We start from the raw sequence: 18,823 nt of genomic DNA, 5'->3' as shown, positions 1-18,823 counted from the left end.
TCCGCTTTCAATTTATAATGTGCAATGTATCGTCCGCAGTATGCACTAACAGCATCACAGCTCTAAGTCCGTACAGAACTACCGGCGTTAAAAGGTTTTGGCGTATTCTTCCTAAGCGTTGCGTTTAGACAAGGGCAAAGCAAGCTAAATTTCCTGCTTGAATGTATCACTAGATCTCGTTTCCACTGTTGTTGCTAGTAGTCACCAGCGCTCCCAAATACACCAACGCATCTACCATTTCTAGTTCGAAGCCCACGGTGTTCAAAATACCGTTATTAAAAAATAAAATAGTTCATTTAAACAGAAAATGCCAGTTGGTTTGTATTGCCATCCTACACTTCTGAGCCAATTTAAAAAAAAATTGATCGACGAAGCTTTGAGTTACGCCCTTTTGAAGTTTTAAAAGGCAGACTGCTCATATAGCGTAAATAAAAATCTATAATGACACTTCCAAAATGAACGTAACTCACAGCTTGTATTGATTTTTATGCAACATATGCCCATTGCCGACCATTTTAGGAGTTTTACGCTGTATTGGGACTAACCGGAAGTGTTCCGGATTAAACTATCGCGGTGGAAAATAGCCAGTATTGAGCATGAACAAATACTTATCATGCGACACCTCGAATTACGCCAGAATTTAAAAATTAGATCACTGACAGTCAGATCAACTACCTAGAACCACGTTTGTTATATCTGGACAAGTGCCGGGGACTTCCGGGAACACCCAGACAAGTGGCCAATTTCGTCCGTGAACAAAAACCTATCGTGCGATACCTTAAATGACACTAGGTGCCGCACGATAAGTTTTTGTTTCTGGACAAAACTGGCCACTGGTCTGGGTGTTTCCGGAAGTCCCCGGAACTTGTCCATATATAACCAACATAGCGCTAGGTAGTTGATCTGACTGTCAGTGATCTAGTTTTTAAATTCTGGCGTAATTTGAGGTGTTGCGTGATAAGTATTTTTTCATGTTCGATACTGGATATTTCCCACAGCGATAACTTATTCCAGAACATTTCCGGTTAGTCCCAATACAGCGTAAAATTCCTAAAATGGTCGGCAATGGGCATATGTTGCATAAAAAGTCAATACCAGCTGTGAGTTACGTTCATTTTGGAAGTGTCATTGAAGATTTTTATTTACTCTATATGAGCAGTGTGCCTTTTAAAACTTTAAAAGGGCGTAACTCAAAACTTCGTCGATCAAGTTTTTTAAAATTGGCTCAGAGGTGTAGGATGGCAATACATAACAACTGGCATTTTCCGTTTAAATGGCCTATTTTATTTTTTCACAACGGTATTTTGAACACCGTGAGGCCATCAACGATTACCGTCCGTGGGAGGTAAACTGTCGTCTTCTTTGAGCCTCTACCACAGACAAACAAACGGGGCACTCGCTTTATTTCCATCATCTAATCAAAAACGACTCATTTTTCAAAAAAGCATGTTTCGCAACATGGCCACATCGCGGCGCGCGAGTGTTGCTTCAAGTTTTCAGTATAAAACCGTACAAATGTAAAAACCCTACAGTATAAAACCCTGCAAATGCAAGCTGCTCCGCAACATGCATAACAGAGGGTGCTACTGTGCAAGTAAAATGTGTAGAACGATGGTTTTCAAATGATTTTCTTCTATGTGTCTTGTCAGTTCGTCAGTGCCTCTACCTTTCATGTATTTGGTCTACGACGTATTTATTTTTCGATCAATTCTAGCCTCTGCTTTCAGTCTAGCGTAGATTACCTCCACCGTCGCAAAGTTTCTGGCTGTAACCTCATATACATCTGCAAGGCCCAAAAATTGCCTACCTGTGCTGAAGACCGTGTCTATCGTTTAGATACCCGGTCGTCGGATCACATCCAGCTCAAGAGCGATGTTGAAAATAATGCAGGACAAACTGTCACCGTTTTTGAACCCTCGACGCGCTGCGTTGGGACTTAAGAATGTCCCCGAGACGTTAAAAAGCGCCCCTTTAACCAGAACGGAGACATTCTCAACTAAGCCCAAATTTGAAATTACAGTTTAATCGGTGCGAAGAATGGAAAACGAGTGTTATGTCTGTTTGTCTGTGCTGTAACATAAGGTTTTGCAAGGTGACGTCACGAATGAACGCAATTCATCCATTTGACATCCACTCGTGGTTTGTTTACTATTTGTTAGACAAACACGATATGCATAAATTGAAGTTAAACGTTTTAAAAGCGTATTGTCCAGCGGTGTCGCCCTCCAAACTACTAGGAATGGCAGTTTTTGTGCTTTTCTGACTTGCCGTTAAGGCCTTAAGCAATATTCACTTTCAACATGTTAACCCACGATCTAAGTCCATGTAAACAAACCACTGATAGACGTCAAAAAAGCGAGGTTATGCTCGCCCTTGCAAAACCTTATTGACACAGCCATCGCTGGAAGACAATAAGATTTTATGGTTTTTGTCCGTCCTTCACACGATTCCAATACGAGGAATCCCAGAGGCTCTGTGCGAATCCTTTTGGTTCGTCCGGGTAGTCAGCGGAACTACGTTATGCAGGCCTTATCGTAGGACACACGCTCATTAAATATGGCAAATATTATATGCCAACGGACGATAAGAATCGCAAAATATAGGCCGACCGAAAATGAAGTCAATATACGCCAGATCCTCGAAAAACAACTCCTGCCATCAAAAGGCCAAACAACTCTAGAAAGCACAGATTATACGCTTGAAATGATGCAATTTCTGATAACCTATGGTAACAATGGAACGCTCTATCTGAACTCATGCATTTGTGTTAATTATTGCTGTGCCAAAATTGATGTGTTTATTGTGAAAAAATATGATTAAAATATGAGGCCAACTCGTCCATCTAAAAGATAATCACAAACAGTTCACTGTAAGCTATATAAAACTTCCAGGCACACCATCATCGTTGCTATAAGCAGAGTAGTCTACAATGATTGACGGACATAAAGCATTATAATAAGGATTATAATTTAGAGCCATTCGTAATATATTTTTCCAAACGCATTTAGTCGAACCTAGCCAACCGCTTTGACCTTTTTATCAATTGTGTGACCCTCCTGTCGCCAAAAATATTAAAGCGAATTTATTTATTCAATCCGGGTTGGAACAGGATGAATTTTTTGTGTTCATTTGCTCCTATCTGATATATAAAATTCATCCAGTTCCAACCCGGATTGACAAATTGGAAATGAACAAATTCGCTATAATATTTTTGGCGTTCGGAGGGTCACTCAATTCATAAAAAGGTCAAAGCAGTTGGCTAGGTACGAAAAATGAGTTTTTTAGATTGTGACAGTCAAAATCAAGGTGAGTTAAAATAGGTGATCTAGTTTTCACAGTTTGTAGAACAGAAGTGCGCGGAATGATTGGTTAGCAACCATCGACGTTGTTTATACATTCAACAGTTTCCGCTTCGAAAATTTCGGTGATCGTCAAGGGTAACCCAGCGGGGGTGAAAAACAAGTTTGAACATCAGAAAACCTCTCTTGACTAACCTTGGTCAAAATATGGAAATTTGATCGCCCATAGAGTTTTGCGCGGGTGAACATAATCTCGCTTTTTTGACGTCTATCATTGGTTTGTTTACATCGACTTAGAATGCGGGTTAAAATGATGAAAATGAATATTGTTAAAGGCGTCTACGGCAGGTCAGAAAAGCACAAAAACTGCCATTCCAAGTACAGTTGGACTTCGAATTTGGCAACAAATGCGTATAGCCTATGTTGCCAAAATCGATACCGTGCCAAAATCGAGACCCTTTTTTGATATGAAAAAATTGAATGTAAGTGCGTTAGAAATTGACAAAATGTTATTAATCAACGATTGCCACCTTTTTATATTTACAAAAGCGTGCGGTGCAAGTAAGTTTTTGGCGACCTGCGGTAAGACGTAGTCCTACGGCAATAAAAATATTATTGTTCCAAACCGCAAACTTTTTTTCATGAACACACTTAGGGCAATATTTTTTCGTCATTTAAAGTATATATGCGGAAACTGACTGATATTTAAGCATATTTTTGGAAGTAAAATATTTTGTGTTGCCTAAAACGGATACTTTTGTTGCCAAAATCGAGGCATGCCAAAATCGAACCATGCCAAATTCAAAATCCCACTGTAGTTTGGAGGAGAACACTGCTGGCTTTTAAGACATTTAACTCGAATTTATGAACATCGCGTTTCCAAAATTCGACTAACAGATACAGTGGACCCCCGTTCGTTTGAACGATTCCTCATGCAAACTAACGGGGTTAGCTTTTATTTTGAACTGGTAACCCTAAATATGCTGGAGCTTGTGTGCCCTGTTCTTTGTTATTGTTTTGGTGGTTTGATACAGTTGGCAGTTGCAAGCAGCGAATATTTCATTCTCCGATCAGATTTCTACCATAATCGTTGGGAAAACGCATTTTGAAACAGATTAAACACGCTAGATCAGTACAAAGAAATCGTGTTTATGTGCATTGTTTCCATAAGCAAATGATGTCATATTGAGAATGACATTTGAACCATTTTTTATTTACACGTCGTGCAAACCAACGGGGTTCAAATTAAAAAGTGTTCAGATTAAAAACGGTCAAACGAACGGGGGTCCACGGCAGTAAATAAGCCACGGATGGATGTCAAATGGATGAACCGCATTCATTCGTGATGCCAGCATGCAAAACCTTATTAATTTAATTCCAAAAATTACCTCTGTGGTTGTAAAATTCAATGTGAATCGAATGAATCAAATCAAAAGAATTCATTTCAGAGAGATTCGCGACTTAACTAGTGAATTCCTATTGAAAAATAACAACAAACTAAGTGCAGTACAGTGCAGTACTACTATCCATTGCAGCTGTTTTACAAAATTTTCAATTAATGAAATAAGAAAAGATTACAGATCTGATGAACAAATTCTTGAACGTTTCTATGACCTTTCCATTACTATTTGAAGGGGTTTGCTTTGGTGCTTGGAAGTGGACTGCAAATTACTTACTTATGATGTACATAAGTATAGTTATTCCATAGTAGAATTTCCTCGAATATGATGTAAAATATTATTCATTTAAATCTGCTTCCAAAAATTCCAGAAGAGAATTTGTGTCTGTGCTCACAACAGTAATTATAGCATTGAATTTTTTGCATTTTGCGTGAAAGCTTTTAAATTTCCCAGATTTTTAAAACATGCTTTTATAGTAAAACAAAAATTATGGTGCATAGTTAAATTTTCGTTATATACAGGAGCTGTAATTCTTTTACCCCGCTGCACCTTTAGTAGTGAGAAATAAACACGTAACTACCTACTATACCGACTCACCTGATTCATACTTCTTTAGTACTAAACATCATTCATTCTCTGCTGTTTTACGTTCATTCGGTGTACGACAACGCGTAGTAATGAATGAACTGTAACTGTTTTTTGTGTATTATCTGCCTGCGTCGCCACATATTTATCACAGAGAAACGTTGCCAGAGAATAAATTCTTCTTTAAATCGAGTTCATAAGTACTTTACTAAACAGATTATCTGTAAAGATACTACTTTAAAGTAGAATCCAAATTGATCTAGGATTATGTTTCAATTTTGAAAAAAAAACTCGAGTAAAATCACTACCAACATACAATATCTTATTATAAGTGGATCGTGCAACAAAACTGGCACCTATGAGCCTCATATAATCGCTATCGCTTTGTTCGGTAGGTACATAATGTACCTACCTACTAACTACGAGTAAATTATCATCATTACCATACAGCCAGTTCAGTTACAAAGAAAAAAACGAACCATACAGATTGGCAAAACAATGACCATTAGTAGTGCTATTTGAGAAGTTTCCACCAGACGATAAGCTTTGCTTGGAGCCACACACCGTATAGCCAAAATGGATGAACTCAACAACAGTAGTGACCGGACTCCGCTGATTCCGGCAATCCCGTCCAGTTCGCGTCAATACGGTGCCACTGGTTCTGCTGCTAATGAAATTAGCCAAGACGATGTACCTACTTTTTTTCCATTACCATTTTTATAAAATTCAAATCAATTTTAACCGCTTTTTCCTGGTTTATTTTTCAGGCTCGCGATACAATGAGTAGCTTCGTGGTGAACAATGTGGCCGGCGAATCCGGCCGCAAACTGCCCCAGTACATCGCCGGTCTGGCAGCATCCGGTGGGGCTCTCGCCGCTGGTACATTCCTGGGCTGGACTTCACCGGCAGAAATTCCACTGGTGTCGAAACAGGAATACGGATTTCCCATCACCAGCGAGGAGTTTTCCTGGATCGGTTCAATGGCCAACTTGGGTGCGGCGCTGATGTGCTTCCCCATCGGCATTATGATGAAGATGATCGGACGCAAATGGGCTATGTTGACGATGGTGCTGCCCCTGTTGCTCGGCTGGTTGCTGATTATCTTTGCCAACAATGTTGGCATGCTGATGGCCGGTCGGTTCTTCCTTGGTGTCGGCGGTGGTGCGTTCTGTGTTTCGGCGCCAACCTATACGGCTGAGATTGCTCAATCGTCGATTCGTGGCACACTGGGAACGTTCTTCCAGCTGCTGGTGACAATTGGTATTCTGTTCGTATATGCCGTTGGTGCAGGGGTCAAGGTCCAGGTGCTCAGCATCATATGCGGTGTCATTCCACTTGCATTTGGACTGATTTTCTTCTTTATGCCGGAGAGTCCGTACTATTTTGTAAGTTTTAATACGTTGCTTCGCTTTAAAGCGTGACAAGTTGATTGACACTGTGTTATTTACATAATTTTAGGTCGAAAAAGCCCGTTACGATGATGCAGCGAAGTCACTGAAGTGGCTACGTGGCAGCCGCTACGATGAGCGTGCAGAAATCGAAGAACTGAAAGAGGAAGACGCCAAGATGCAAGCGGAGAAAATTACCTTTGCTCAAGGTTTTCGTCAGAAGACTACAATTCGAGCGCTAATCATTGCTCTTGGTCTGATGTTCTTCCAGCAAATGTCCGGTATTAATGCTGTCATTTTCTACACTACGTCCATCTTCGATGACGCTAACACTGGCCTAGAAGCTACCGCTGCCACTATCATTGTCGGATCCATTCAAGTCGCAGCTACTTTGCTGGCAACTTTCATTGTGGACAAAACTGGTCGCCGCATCCTGCTGCTGATCTCCGATTTCTTCATGGCAGTCTCCACTATTCTGCTGGCCGTGTACTTCCAGCTGAAGGAAGACGATCCCAGTCAGGTGACCGAACTAGGCTGGCTACCAGTGCTAGCGGTCTGTCTTTTTATTGCCATGTTTTCGATCGGATTCGGACCCATTCCGTGGTTAATGGTTGGCGAATTATTCGCCAATAACGTCAAGGCCTACGCCAGTCCTCTAGCTGGTGTGTTCAACTGGCTACTTGCATTCCTGGTGACAAAGATTTTCGATACGCTTCGTACGAGTCTTGGCATTGCTGGAGTCTTCTGGTTGTTCACTGGATTCTCTCTACTGGGAACAGTGTTCGTTTTCTTCTTGGTTCCGGAAACTAAAGGTATCACTCTATCGGAAATTCAGCGGCTATTGGGCGGTGAAAAAGTCAAACGCGCCAGCCAACAGAGTAATGCGCCTGCCAACGTAGAAGAGTAGATAAACCGAAGTGCAATAATTTTGCCGTTCTTGCGCCAGACTGAGGACCAGAAAAGATGTGTAAATATTGCCAGGATGATACATACAATTAAATTTCCACTAGCAACGTTTGAACGAAGGATTTCAGCGGAAGACCGTTCGCTCGAGCAACCACTAACAAAGCGGCATAGTCTCTACTCTGTGCTGCGTGTAGCGGCTATTTAACAGTCCACAAAACGCATGACCGTTTACGATGAAATAAAACAGTACTGAAATGTATTTAACCCATCGCATTACTATCGTGTTATGTAATATTATATTATCTATTACTTATTTAAGAAGCAAGCTCACTTTTCGTTCTTGATTTGTGAACGCCGACATAACCGTAAAAAGTCTTTAGAAAATGTTATACAAATAACGAAACTTCACAAATTACTGCTCACTTTTATTGCTATCACAGTTCCCCTTTCGGTTCGGAATAGTAACCTAAATCACGTGCTTCATTTAACATTGCTACGTACGCAGCAAGTGTTTCTTCACCGGTGGGGATAATCTCTTCGGCTGGTAGGATAAACATATTCGTACTCTCCGGCGGTCCACGCAGTTCGAACGTAAAAGCCACCGGAACGTCACATTCGGCAAACACCCAGTCAACGCTATCGCCCGATGAGGGATAAATCGTTTCGATCATCGCCCCCGAAACGTATTCCTTTCCATGCGTCCGCCGAATCGCTTCCGAACCTCGTTCCCCGATCGTCTTTAAATCGTCGTAATTCTGCACCTTATCGGACGTGTAACCGTAAGGAAACATGATAAGCTGTGAAAAGGAGTGCATCGAGAAGTAGGTACGAATTCGACTAGATCGAGCGCTTTCCCGTAGAAACTGCTGAATCACTTGGGTTTCCGGTTCACTTGCAGCACTAGCTCCAGCAAAATCGTAAGCACATGGATCCGAACTGGCTCCGATGCCATTCCAATCGCTTTCGAAGTTACGGTTGAGGTCAACCCCGCGGCACATACCATAAGGGCGCCGATTTTTGCGCCACAAACGGTCCGACTCGAACGTATACTTGTACCCATCCGGGTTAACAACCGGGAAAAAGAACCAATCGAAACTTTCGGCCAAATCTCTGACCGCCGGGTCTTCCGACGTAAGCAATTGGTTCAGCAAATACGTGCAGACGGCTGGTGAAATCCACTCTCTCGCATGGATACCGCATTCAACGAAAACAGCCGTATTCCCTGCCTTTTTCGATAGCTTTATACCCTTGATTAGATTGTTCTCGTAGCTAGTCTGCAGCGGTATAACCGTTACGAAAGGATACTTTGCAGCTTGCAAATCTAACCACTTGTGAATAGTCTCCAAGTGGTAGTAATGTTTCCAATCAAACTGTTCTGGATCCACATCAACCGGAGCAACTGTAGGTTCTTCCTGATCAATTAGCTCTTGAATGTTGTACAACTATAAAATAAAAAGAAATCATTACTTGCAAACTTTATCTCCTACTTCTTGAACATACCAACACTGAACCCTGGATGCTGTATCGCTCGAGCAGATCGCTTATCTCTGCAATCTTCTGAGGTGCCACCATGATTGTAAGATTCTGATTCGCATGGCGTGCATGGCCCATAAAGGTGTAGCTGTCGCTACGGTTCTCCACTTGTTGCATCAACTGAACCTGTTCGTCGGTTTCCAGAAACACACGATAAATTCGGAACTGATCATACCGGGCTTTGTTAGGGCTGCCAGCGGTTTCGGAGACATGTTTGCCACACACAAGAACTGTCCCGCATAAAGCTGCAGCGCATAAGACAACTAGCAACCGGTTAGGTAACTGCATCCTTGCGTAGAATTTCTGATAATCGCAGTTGGAAACGAACGTATTTAAAATAACTGCTTCGTTTGCAAGAACAACTGACACTGGGCTAAACAAAAAACAGACCGGCGCGAACCGTCCATTTAAAGGATTTTAGTACAACACACACTCACGTAATATGGATGCCAAGTTGAATGAGAAAGCAGAAAAAGGCAAATACAGATAGTACAACGAGGCGGTAAAATAGAGTAAGTATTGCGATCAATTGTATTTACAAGGAAATATCTTTTCAGAATTCGATTGGAGCTACAATTAAGGTATGCGAACTAAAAAGCGTCTGTATCTAGCAGTTCATAAGCCTTCATTTCGTTCAGTCAACAATTGTTACTAAATTTTACTTATTCGTCCGTATCACCTTAGGCAAGGAAAATTTAAAAAATTTATCTTTGGGGCATTTATAGAGCTTAATTTTATATACAAAGTTGTTCAATTAAGTATTGCTTTATCTTTTGTACTAACGGCGCACTCCCGGTTTACACTGAGTGATACACAGAGTGCTCTTTGTGCACCAACGAGTGAGAACCGGACAGCGGCCACCAGCAGTACACCGTAAGTATAAAAGGTAGAACAATACTAAGTTGAGCAATTGTATAGATAATATTAATTGGCTCACATACATTATAGCAGCGGTTCCCAACCTTTTTTGGTTCGCGAACCCCCTGGCGGAATTCCCTATACTATTCTACAGCGAACTAAATGTTTGGCGAACCCCTGGGTTCGCGCACCCCCATTTGGGAAACGTTGACTATAGGATAATCAACCTATTTTGGACTCCATCAACAGTTGTATTTAATTTGGACACCTGCATTTGATTTTGATTTTTGTAGTTGTCCAAATTACGTACAGCTGCTGAGAGGATCCAAAATACGTTGGTTATCCTACATGGGTACCAAATCACTCTTGGAAATGCTTCATATGCAGTGGTTGGAGAATTCGCGAAAAAGTGATCATTTGAATCGATGAACATCCCTCATGAACATACACTATTCGCCTGCCTCGCCGATAATGCACGCATCAGCTTTGAATTTTATCACGAACAGAACCTCAATGTGAACATCAGAATTCTTTCAAAAATTGAATATTGAACATTGAGTGTGTTCGATTTTTCGGCTATAGAATGCCCGGGGACGTCGGAAAGTATTCAAAATAATATTACCACGAAAAGGGAATAGTTTAAAGTAGTGTTAGTGGCTTTACAAGCAGCAGAAAGCGTCGATTCGCACTTTTGCGTTGCTCACGATATTCGTATATTCAGCGATGCTACGAAGCGTGAGTGTATGTTGCTCATTGTTATAGGCGAATTGAACCACTCGCGTAGCTGTTTTATCATGATAAAAACCGTTTGCCGATGCTCGGCGTATCTATTCATTTTGCGAGTTTTCCAACCTCTATTCATATGCATACTGGCATAGCTAAGCTAGAAAGTGCAAACTTAAGCGGCTGTTCCCTAGGTTCCCTAGGGTGGCTCAAACAGCGTCTGTTTCGGAATGAGCGGCTGAATATGTAATGCTGTATGCCGCAAGCTATACTATCGAGCTATCGAGAGCTATACTGCCGTGAATCGCATATCAGTCCCATATGGAAATTCATCAATCGGAGAAAACAGTGATGAAAGCTATGATCATGTTTATCAAGATAAGAAAAATATCGCATGACATATCGTTATTAACTAGACTCCAGAATATGTATTACAATGTTTTTAATACTTTTGTAGTACTATACAATAAAATTATAATATTTTTGTATAAAAAAACAACAATGGGACTGATATGCCTTTATTTTGCATGACAGACTGCAAAATAATTGCATATCAGTCCCGCTATGACCTAGAAACCCGGTTACGGTGTAACTGTCAAAGTTGATTGTTTCGCTTAAAGTGTTGTTTATTTAAAAGCTTTAATAACTCCTGAAAAATGTCCTCGTTAAGTTTTCTTAGAGCGTGTTATGCTTACGATGATAGTTCCGATGAAGATTGTGTTGGTTTTGACTCGAATGATTTTGAACGGTTTTCATGTCGCGAAACAATAATTGAAAAGTTTTGGTCATGTTTTGACAATTCATCAGTTTCAGCCGGTGAAATTGAGAAAACTGGTGCAAGTGTTGTAGCAGAAGAAAATATCGACGAATCTTAGGGATTGGATTATGATTCGGATGGTAGCTTTTTTAAAACCAAACATGTCCAGACATCGTCAAAACCAACCAGAAAGCGTACTAGAAAAGAAATTAGGAAGTTGGATAAGGCGAAAAAACGGCGTCTTGCTCATTATGCTATAAGACGAAACTAAAAAAACAATTTAGGATTGAATTACCAGAGCAAAACCAGTGAACGCATATTTGATGAACGATCTGTGATGTTTGCTAACATTTTATCTATAATAAGAGTAAATATGAGTAAATAAAGTACGTAAGAGTTGATAAAATAGTGTTATCATTCATTTGAGCTTTAAAGTATGGGATATATTATATCTTCTTCCTGCGGCCACCGCTGTGGGACTGATATGCGATTACTTTTAAGATGGGACAAACTGACCTGATATTTTTTTTATATTTTTTGAAATGAAACTAGCTATTTTTTTCTTACAACCTAAAGAACAATGATAACTAATACTGTTTAGCGATTAAACTCAAAATTACAAGATTCACGGCAGTATATCGACTTGGTGTGGAAATGGCTGCTATTCAGGAAGTTCGATGGCCAAATTCCAGAGAATGCGCCCGTCGATGTGTGTTAAGAACTAAGGGAAAATTTTTCAACTAGCCCAATCAACGTATACGCACCAGCAAATCATAAATACAATGATACTAAGGACGGATTCTATGACAGGCTGAAGATGTGCCCAAAATATAACGTGCAATCGAAGAATGTTCAGATTGGGAGGGAGAAATTCTTCCGTCTTGTCATTGGAAATCATAACCTTCCAGCTGTCGACCAATGATAACGGTCTGAGGCTTATAAATTTCCCGCGGTCAGAGGAATGACCATCTGTAGCACCTATTTTCCACGTCTGAATATTCGGAAATATACTGTTGCAAAATTCAAAGTAAGGACGCAATGAGTGCACTGACAGTCGACTAATACATTGCTTCGCCTGTGGGAAAACACCAGGGACTCGCAATTCATTCCGACCCGCTAATCATCAATCGCAAAACGCATACATCGATACCTGAATGGCCAATAAACTAGCTTAACGTTTCAGATAAGCCATTCTATATAAAGAAATGTCACAACAAGGAAACAAAGTGTGCATTATACTTATGTCTATTTAACAAAATATCTTCATCTATTGTTGGTTCTAGTCTTACTTGCTAGCATATCACCTGCATAACAATGGGGGCCCCATTGCACAGTGGGGCGACTACATACAAATGCTGGCCAAGCAAAAAAATCTCTTTAAATCAAGGATAATATGTGGTTCTTAAGTAATTTTGGTGTGCTGAGCCCGAATTTCAGGTTTATTTTGCATTAGAACGTATATTTTTTGTGTAAGGGAGAATTTTCAACTATTTTTCAAGTATTTTTTAAGTATAATGACGTATAAGATATGAGGGTCATTTGGAAAACTATTGCAGATGAATTTTTATAGGATAAAACATTATATAAAACAATACAAAGCAAGTATGAGCTTTAATAATCAATACAAAATCCATATAAGTTATTCTTATTATTAATCAAAAATCAAAATCTTTCCCCCTATTAGTTTTCTTAATCTTCTTTATCTCACTCTTCTTTTTTTTCTTCTTCTTCTTCTTCTTCTCCTTCTGCAGAATCATTCGTTTCACGTTTCGTCTTCAATAGTAATATAGCGTTGTCAGAAAGATTTTTCTAATTACATTTTTCCGTTTCGAAGAAGCTATAAGCTTTATCCAAAATAAGAAGACGAATAATTCTATCACGATTTGTATTTTCACACTCATTGTCGCATGTAAAATATTGTCTTGCATTTTTATCACTATTTTTAGCATAAGGCAATAACCTTATTTTCGTAAGGGTCAATATCGGTGTAGTGGCTAGCAATTCACGCCTCTCACACCGAAGACTGTGGTTCAATTCCCAACCCCGCAGAAGTCACGAATGACCCGAGTTGTTAATGTGACTATAATTAAACAAAAAAAACTTATTTTTGTGCTTCTTCTGTCATTCGTCCTATAAGCAATATCAGCAATCAGTTGCCTAGATTCATTTATGACCGCGAATTCAAATTCTTTGCTTTGCAGTGGACGTATTATATGAGGACTATATCCTGACATAAAGGCTTTTGGTATACAAACAATAAGTTTCGAATTTTTCTGAAATAATGTGTTCAAGAACTTGCTATAAGAAAATTTCTCAACCTTTTAATTAATTTCATATCTATACCCGTGATTTCAGAACTAATACCAGGATTGGCATAAGAACTTCGAGCAGTATTTCCGTCATTACTATCGCTGTATCCTCCAGATTTCCTCCAACCTCTAAAATCTAGTCAATATGCAATATGGACCATACATTCGAAGCAGCTTATCCAACCATGTAAAGGAGATATCCCATAATTAAGATATCCTACGTTTACTTTGAGTGTTTGCATTTTGTCTATATTGTTGAATTCTGATATAGCAGCCTAACAAGCGTAACATCTGTGCTCTGCGCTACTCTGCGCTAAATGAGACTATATCCATTTGAAAGCTCATATTTTACGCTAACTTTTACCGGTAGTGTCAATAGTGGCGAACCCTGGCTTCAAAACTTTTAAGCGTGTTTTACGTGAAAACATGGCACTTTTTTAATGAAAATTAAAATTGTGGCATACTATGATAAAATTACTGCATACTCAATTAATGGGCTTTATTCAGCACTATTTTTTGAAGAACTTTTCCTTAGACACCGTTGAAATCCGAACTACCATTAGACCTCTAGCATGTTTTGAAATATTGGGTTATTTTTCAAAAAAACGCTAAAACAGGCTGAGATAGCATACTTTCAAGATTCATAGAAAATTCAAATTTTGTCATATTGAACTAAAATTTTGAATTTGAACACTTCAATAGTATAGAATCACAGGAAAAATACAACAAAGAGTCGAAATGAACTTTCATTTTTTGGCTGCTGGCCAGCGATTCCCTACTGTGCATTGGCACTGCTTACTTTTTCCTAGTAAACGTCTCTGTACAACCAATGAAGTCGGAATCCGCCCACGTGTCCTTGCTCTGTCGATCTCTACTGATTTCGCGCCAAGCAGATCTCAGTGAAGAATACGGTTGGTATAATACGGTCCTTGCCCGACCGTTGGTAGTCACGCACAGTAGAAATGCCGAAGAACGAAAATTAGATTGGAAAAAGAAAGCCCTGTAATGAATTCATCGATATTGTCTGCATCACATGTCAAAATACGTTGCGGTTTACCTCCTTTGGGGGCTTTTCGTTGTTATTAATAATGGTACTGCTTCGATCGGGTACACCATATATCGACGAGTGAATCCTGCATTGTTCTTTATCACATATGCCTTGCCTTGCTATTTGAATTTGGATCGTCCAAGATGTGTTGATTACTTCAAGCCGCTAATTGAATTTAGGTTAGAGATTGGTTCACCGCGTGTCGGTGACGCAATCCCCAAGGCGACGGCATAAACCCAAGGCTTCGCGCACAAACCCAAGGCTTCGCTTTTTGCTGATCGCATGAATTTTCTACGTCGATGACTCTGTGTGGTGCTTGAGATTGATTGAGCTGCTGTTTCTCGCTCAGCAGCCTGTTGAAACGATGGTTCTACAATTGATGAAGGGACGGTAGGGGAAAGAAATGAAAATTTTTGGTGAAGGAGCCCCCTCCCCCCTTCCTTTCTGCTCTTCCCCTCCTTCACCAAAAATTTTCATTACTTTCCCCTACCGTCCCTTCATCAATTGTAGAACCATCGTTTCAAAAAATATTAATTTATATGTATGACCTCATTTCAAGGTCAAGACTAAAAATTTGAGATTAGTCTATACATAGGAACGGGGCCTTCCCTCGAAAACCCGCACCGAGAAACGCGGCTAACACACGCTGACAGACGAACAACGTCACGTGCAGTACCTTGCAAGTCGTAAGGGCCGGCATAGTGTCGTCGTCCTGACAGTAAATAGTAGTTAGATTAAAACTTCTCACTCGGTGGTAATCTGCAATTGATGCAGGAAGCGGCACAATATGTGTCGATAACCCAACCAAAAAAAAACGCGTCGCTATTCTTGAGAAGTGGATTTTGCGGTCTCCTTTTGTCCAGCGCCTCTATGGTTCAAAGGTACAAGTACCAGCGAACCACATGCCCTGGCGGGTGTTGTGGGTTCGAATCCGGTTATAATCTTAGATTACAGCTTGGTTCGACTCATGCACCTTCCAGTATTGGACAAAAGGTAGGAGTCAAAATGACTACTTGTCAAGCATAGCTACCAATACCCCCCTTCCTTTCTGCTCTTCCCCTCCTTCACCAAAAATTTTCATTTCTTTCCCCTACCGTCCCTTCATCAATTGTAGAACCATCGTTTCAAAAAATATTAATTTATATGTATGACCTCATTTCAAGGTCAAGACTAAAAATTTGAGATTAGTCTAGCCTGTTGATTGTAAATAGTAATCTAATTAGAATTACCATTTCAATAATAATTAATCAGATTGGCTACCTGTGATGATTAATTTTTCGAAGACACACAGGTGCGTTTCCTAAGATGTTCGTTAGGAAGATGCACTCAATATCACCGGTTTAATGAAACTGAATTATATTCACGCGAAAAACGGTTACTAATTTTTACAAAGGGCTTTATGCATCCACTTGTGTCGTTGGCGTGTTTTTTATTTTTTCGTGTCGGTCACACATAGTTAGTGAATGACATTCTGCCAAACCTGTTCTCTACTTTTCCAAGATAAATAGCGATCCGTTGTGCAGATGCTGCAGATGATGTTACACACCATCCATCACAAGTTTTTCAAGGAAAATGTATGGGAAGTCATGTAGGTTCAAAGCCAGGCACGCAAAAATAAAGTCACTTTATGCTCCAACATTTGACTCCGTGTGTGCGCGCGTACACACAAAGCCGTGCAAAGCACTCAAATATCTAGTTTACAAACAGTTGTAAATCGTATAACTCTTATCTTATTCCAGTATTTATACATATTTTGTTACAAAAGGTTGCTATCAAGTGAATAAAACCTTTTGATTTTGAATGAGACGACTGTCTGCTCATCACTCAAGCAAGTTAAGGCTATCTGGCACTACGCACAATTGATAAGTATACTGCAGCATCCAAGTCGTGATTGAAAACCCGCAGTAATCGATTAGTCAATCAGTTCTGCCACAATGGCCGGTAGGAGCGTACGAATTTATATGTTTCTTTTTCAAATAACACTAACTTTGTGTAGTTCATCAGCTAGCGATGAAGAACAACGTACGGTTGCTCGGTACGACAATTATCGCTTATATCGGGTTCAACTGGACACGGAACAGCATGTGCAAATTCTGCAGGAGTTGGAAGCAAAAAGCGATAGCTGTACATTCTACGGGCATGCCCGGCAACCGGGCCAGCAGCTGACGATTATGGTAGCCGCAAATAAGGTCGTGGACTTCGATGACCTGCTCATGCGTTTTGGTATGAAAGGACAAGTGCTGGTAAGCAAAATTGCAGTTTTGTTTTACACAATATCACACCTGTTGGTCTTCTAGGAGCACAATATTCAATCTAAGATTGACAGTGAATCAAGAAATATTAAACCTCTTTCGGTTAGCACCGCAGAGTTTGACTGGAATCATTACTTCTACCTAGAGACCATTTACGCGTGGATGGAGGATCTGGCCAAGAAGCATGACTTCATTACTGTACACAGTTTAGGGTCCACCTACGAAGGCTTACCTATTAAGGGAGTCAAACTGTCCCGTAAGACAGGCAACAAAACCATTTTCGTGGAAGGTGGTATCCATGCTCGAGAATGGATATCACCAGCAACGGCAACGTTTATTCTAAATGAATTAATAACCTCTACCGATCCTCGCATTGTCGACCTATCAACCAATTATAACTGGTTCATCTTTCCGGTAGTCAATCCAGATGGTTATAAATTCACTTTTGAAGGCGACCGCCTATGGCGGAAAAATCGCAAACCATACGGTTTGTGCCGTGGAGTCGACCTCAACCGAAACTTTGATAGCAACTGGGGAGGAATCGGCTCCAGTGATGATCCATGTAGTTATGATTTTTCTGGTGAAGCTGCATTTTCTGAGCCCGAAGCAGCGGCTCTAGCTGATTTCATTCGCATGAATACCGAAAAGGAACAGATTCGAACGTACATCGCTCTGCACTCTTACTCGCAGCTATTAATGTTCCCGTTTGGTCACACCGCAGATAAAGTATCCAATTATGAGCACCTGAGCAGCATTACCGAGAAAGCAATTACAGCTCTGACGGCGATTCATGGAACACACTTTCAGAGTGGCAGCAAGCACGAAACCATCTACCCATCCAGCGGAAGCAGCATCGACTGGGCGTACCAGCATGCAAAGATTCCGATTTCGCTAACGTTCGAACTGAGAGGTCCACCGGATTCGACCGATATGTTCATCCTGCCAGCGGAGCAAATTACTCCTGTGGGACAGGAAACGATGGCAGCATTTGTGGCGATCATTTCCGAGGCGGCACGGTTGGGGTATTATGATTGATAGTTTATAATTTTACCCTGGTGTGTATTTTGCAGTGAACACTGGAGATTTATTTGAATTGAACTTTTCGGATAGTTAGAGCGAACTAATCTTATCCACTTTTATAAAAAGTAAAGCAAGTAACCTCAAAAATAACACGAAATAAAAAAATGTTTACGTCGAAAATAATCAAAGGTTTTATTGATGCTTTCTGTAGGTACTTACCTTAATTTTCATTCGCCAACACCGCTGAACATATTGCGCCATGTCGTTACTCTATTGAGCGTTTTCTCCATTTGCCCGTCGTAAGGGGCCATCCAGATACCACGTGGACAGAAAAATACCAATTTTCAACCCCCCCGTCCCCCTCCGTGGACAAGCGTGGAAATTTGCTCAACCCCCACCCCCCTCCTCTGTTTGTCCACGTGGACATTTTTACATTTTGAAAATTTTGGTTTTCAACTTCATTTATGCAATATTTTTTGAAAAAGCTTACGTGAAAGGAAGCTCCAGTCTAAAGTCACCTTACAATGCATACGAATTTTTAGTCGTTGCGCAAATTTGAGTTTTTCCATGGTTTTTCCGTCAATTTTTCTCAGCGTTTTAAAATCCGTATGTAAGGTATTTGGATCTTAATTCATGTTGTACTGCAAATTATTATTATCGACTGCAAGAAAGTCCGTTTCAGCTTAACTTTCGCTTGACGATTCTTCTTTGTCCAGAGCATCTTTGTCTAACCAGAGCACTTCAG

General features: G+C 40.4%; 3 protein-coding genes across 6 annotated transcripts in view; 2 read left to right on the top strand and 1 right to left on the bottom strand.

Moving 5' to 3' along the window:
• Window positions 1-7,981, top strand: part of LOC128732712 (facilitated trehalose transporter Tret1) — a 32,532-nt gene extending 24,551 nt beyond the window's left edge. For 3 of the 4 annotated variants that reach the window (XM_053826050.1, XM_053826060.1, XM_053826041.1), the window contains exons 2-3: window positions 6,052-6,669; window positions 6,743-7,981. In XM_053826050.1, coding sequence (XP_053682025.1) covers window positions 6,064-6,669; window positions 6,743-7,579 — 1,443 coding nt within the window. In that variant the 5' untranslated portion in view covers window positions 6,052-6,063 and the 3' untranslated portion in view covers window positions 7,580-7,981. Of the gene's footprint in view, window positions 1-5,657; window positions 5,975-6,051; window positions 6,670-6,742 lie in introns of those variants that run through there. The other variant, XM_053826035.1, reaches the window with a different exon arrangement.
• On the bottom strand, window positions 7,805-9,446 carry LOC128732736 (zinc carboxypeptidase-like). Its single transcript, XM_053826070.1, has 2 exons — window positions 9,079-9,446; window positions 7,805-9,020 (listed from the first exon to the last, which is right to left on the bottom strand). Exons 1-2 carry the CDS (start codon window positions 9,397-9,399, stop codon window positions 8,013-8,015), a joined length of 1,329 nt encoding a protein of 442 aa, XP_053682045.1. The 5' UTR covers window positions 9,400-9,446; the 3' UTR covers window positions 7,805-8,012.
• Window positions 9,447-16,562: 7,116 nt separating this feature from the next.
• LOC128745072 (zinc carboxypeptidase-like) lies at window positions 16,563-18,244 on the top strand. The gene is made up of 3 exons (XM_053842054.1): window positions 16,563-16,747; window positions 16,811-17,049; window positions 17,104-18,244. The coding sequence occupies exons 1-3, from the start codon at window positions 16,741-16,743 to the stop codon at window positions 18,091-18,093; spliced, it is 1,236 nt and encodes a 411-aa protein (XP_053698029.1). The 5' UTR covers window positions 16,563-16,740; the 3' UTR covers window positions 18,094-18,244.
• The last annotated feature ends 579 nt before the right edge of the window (window positions 18,245-18,823 follow it).

The sequence above is a fragment of the Sabethes cyaneus genome, chromosome 1 (assembly GCF_943734655.1).
Source record: "Sabethes cyaneus chromosome 1, idSabCyanKW18_F2, whole genome shotgun sequence".
NCBI lineage: Eukaryota > Metazoa > Arthropoda > Insecta > Diptera > Culicidae > Sabethes > Sabethes cyaneus.
This window is presented reverse-complemented; position numbering and strand designations above follow the sequence as displayed.

Excerpts from the sequence above, each read along its gene's own strand:
- LOC128745072 (XM_053842054.1), top strand. Across the intron at positions 17,050-17,103 it reads GTATGAAAGGACAAGTGCTG|GAGCACAATATTCAATCTAA; the intron begins GTAAGCAAAATT and ends TTGGTCTTCTAG.
- LOC128732736 (XM_053826070.1), bottom strand. The coding sequence starts at position 9,399 with ATGCAGTTACCTAACCGGTTGCTAGTTGTCTTATGCGCTGCAGCTTTA. Across the intron at positions 9,021-9,078 it reads GCATCCAGGGTTCAGTGTTG|TTGTACAACATTCAAGAGCT; the intron begins GTATGTTCAAGA and ends TTTATTTTATAG.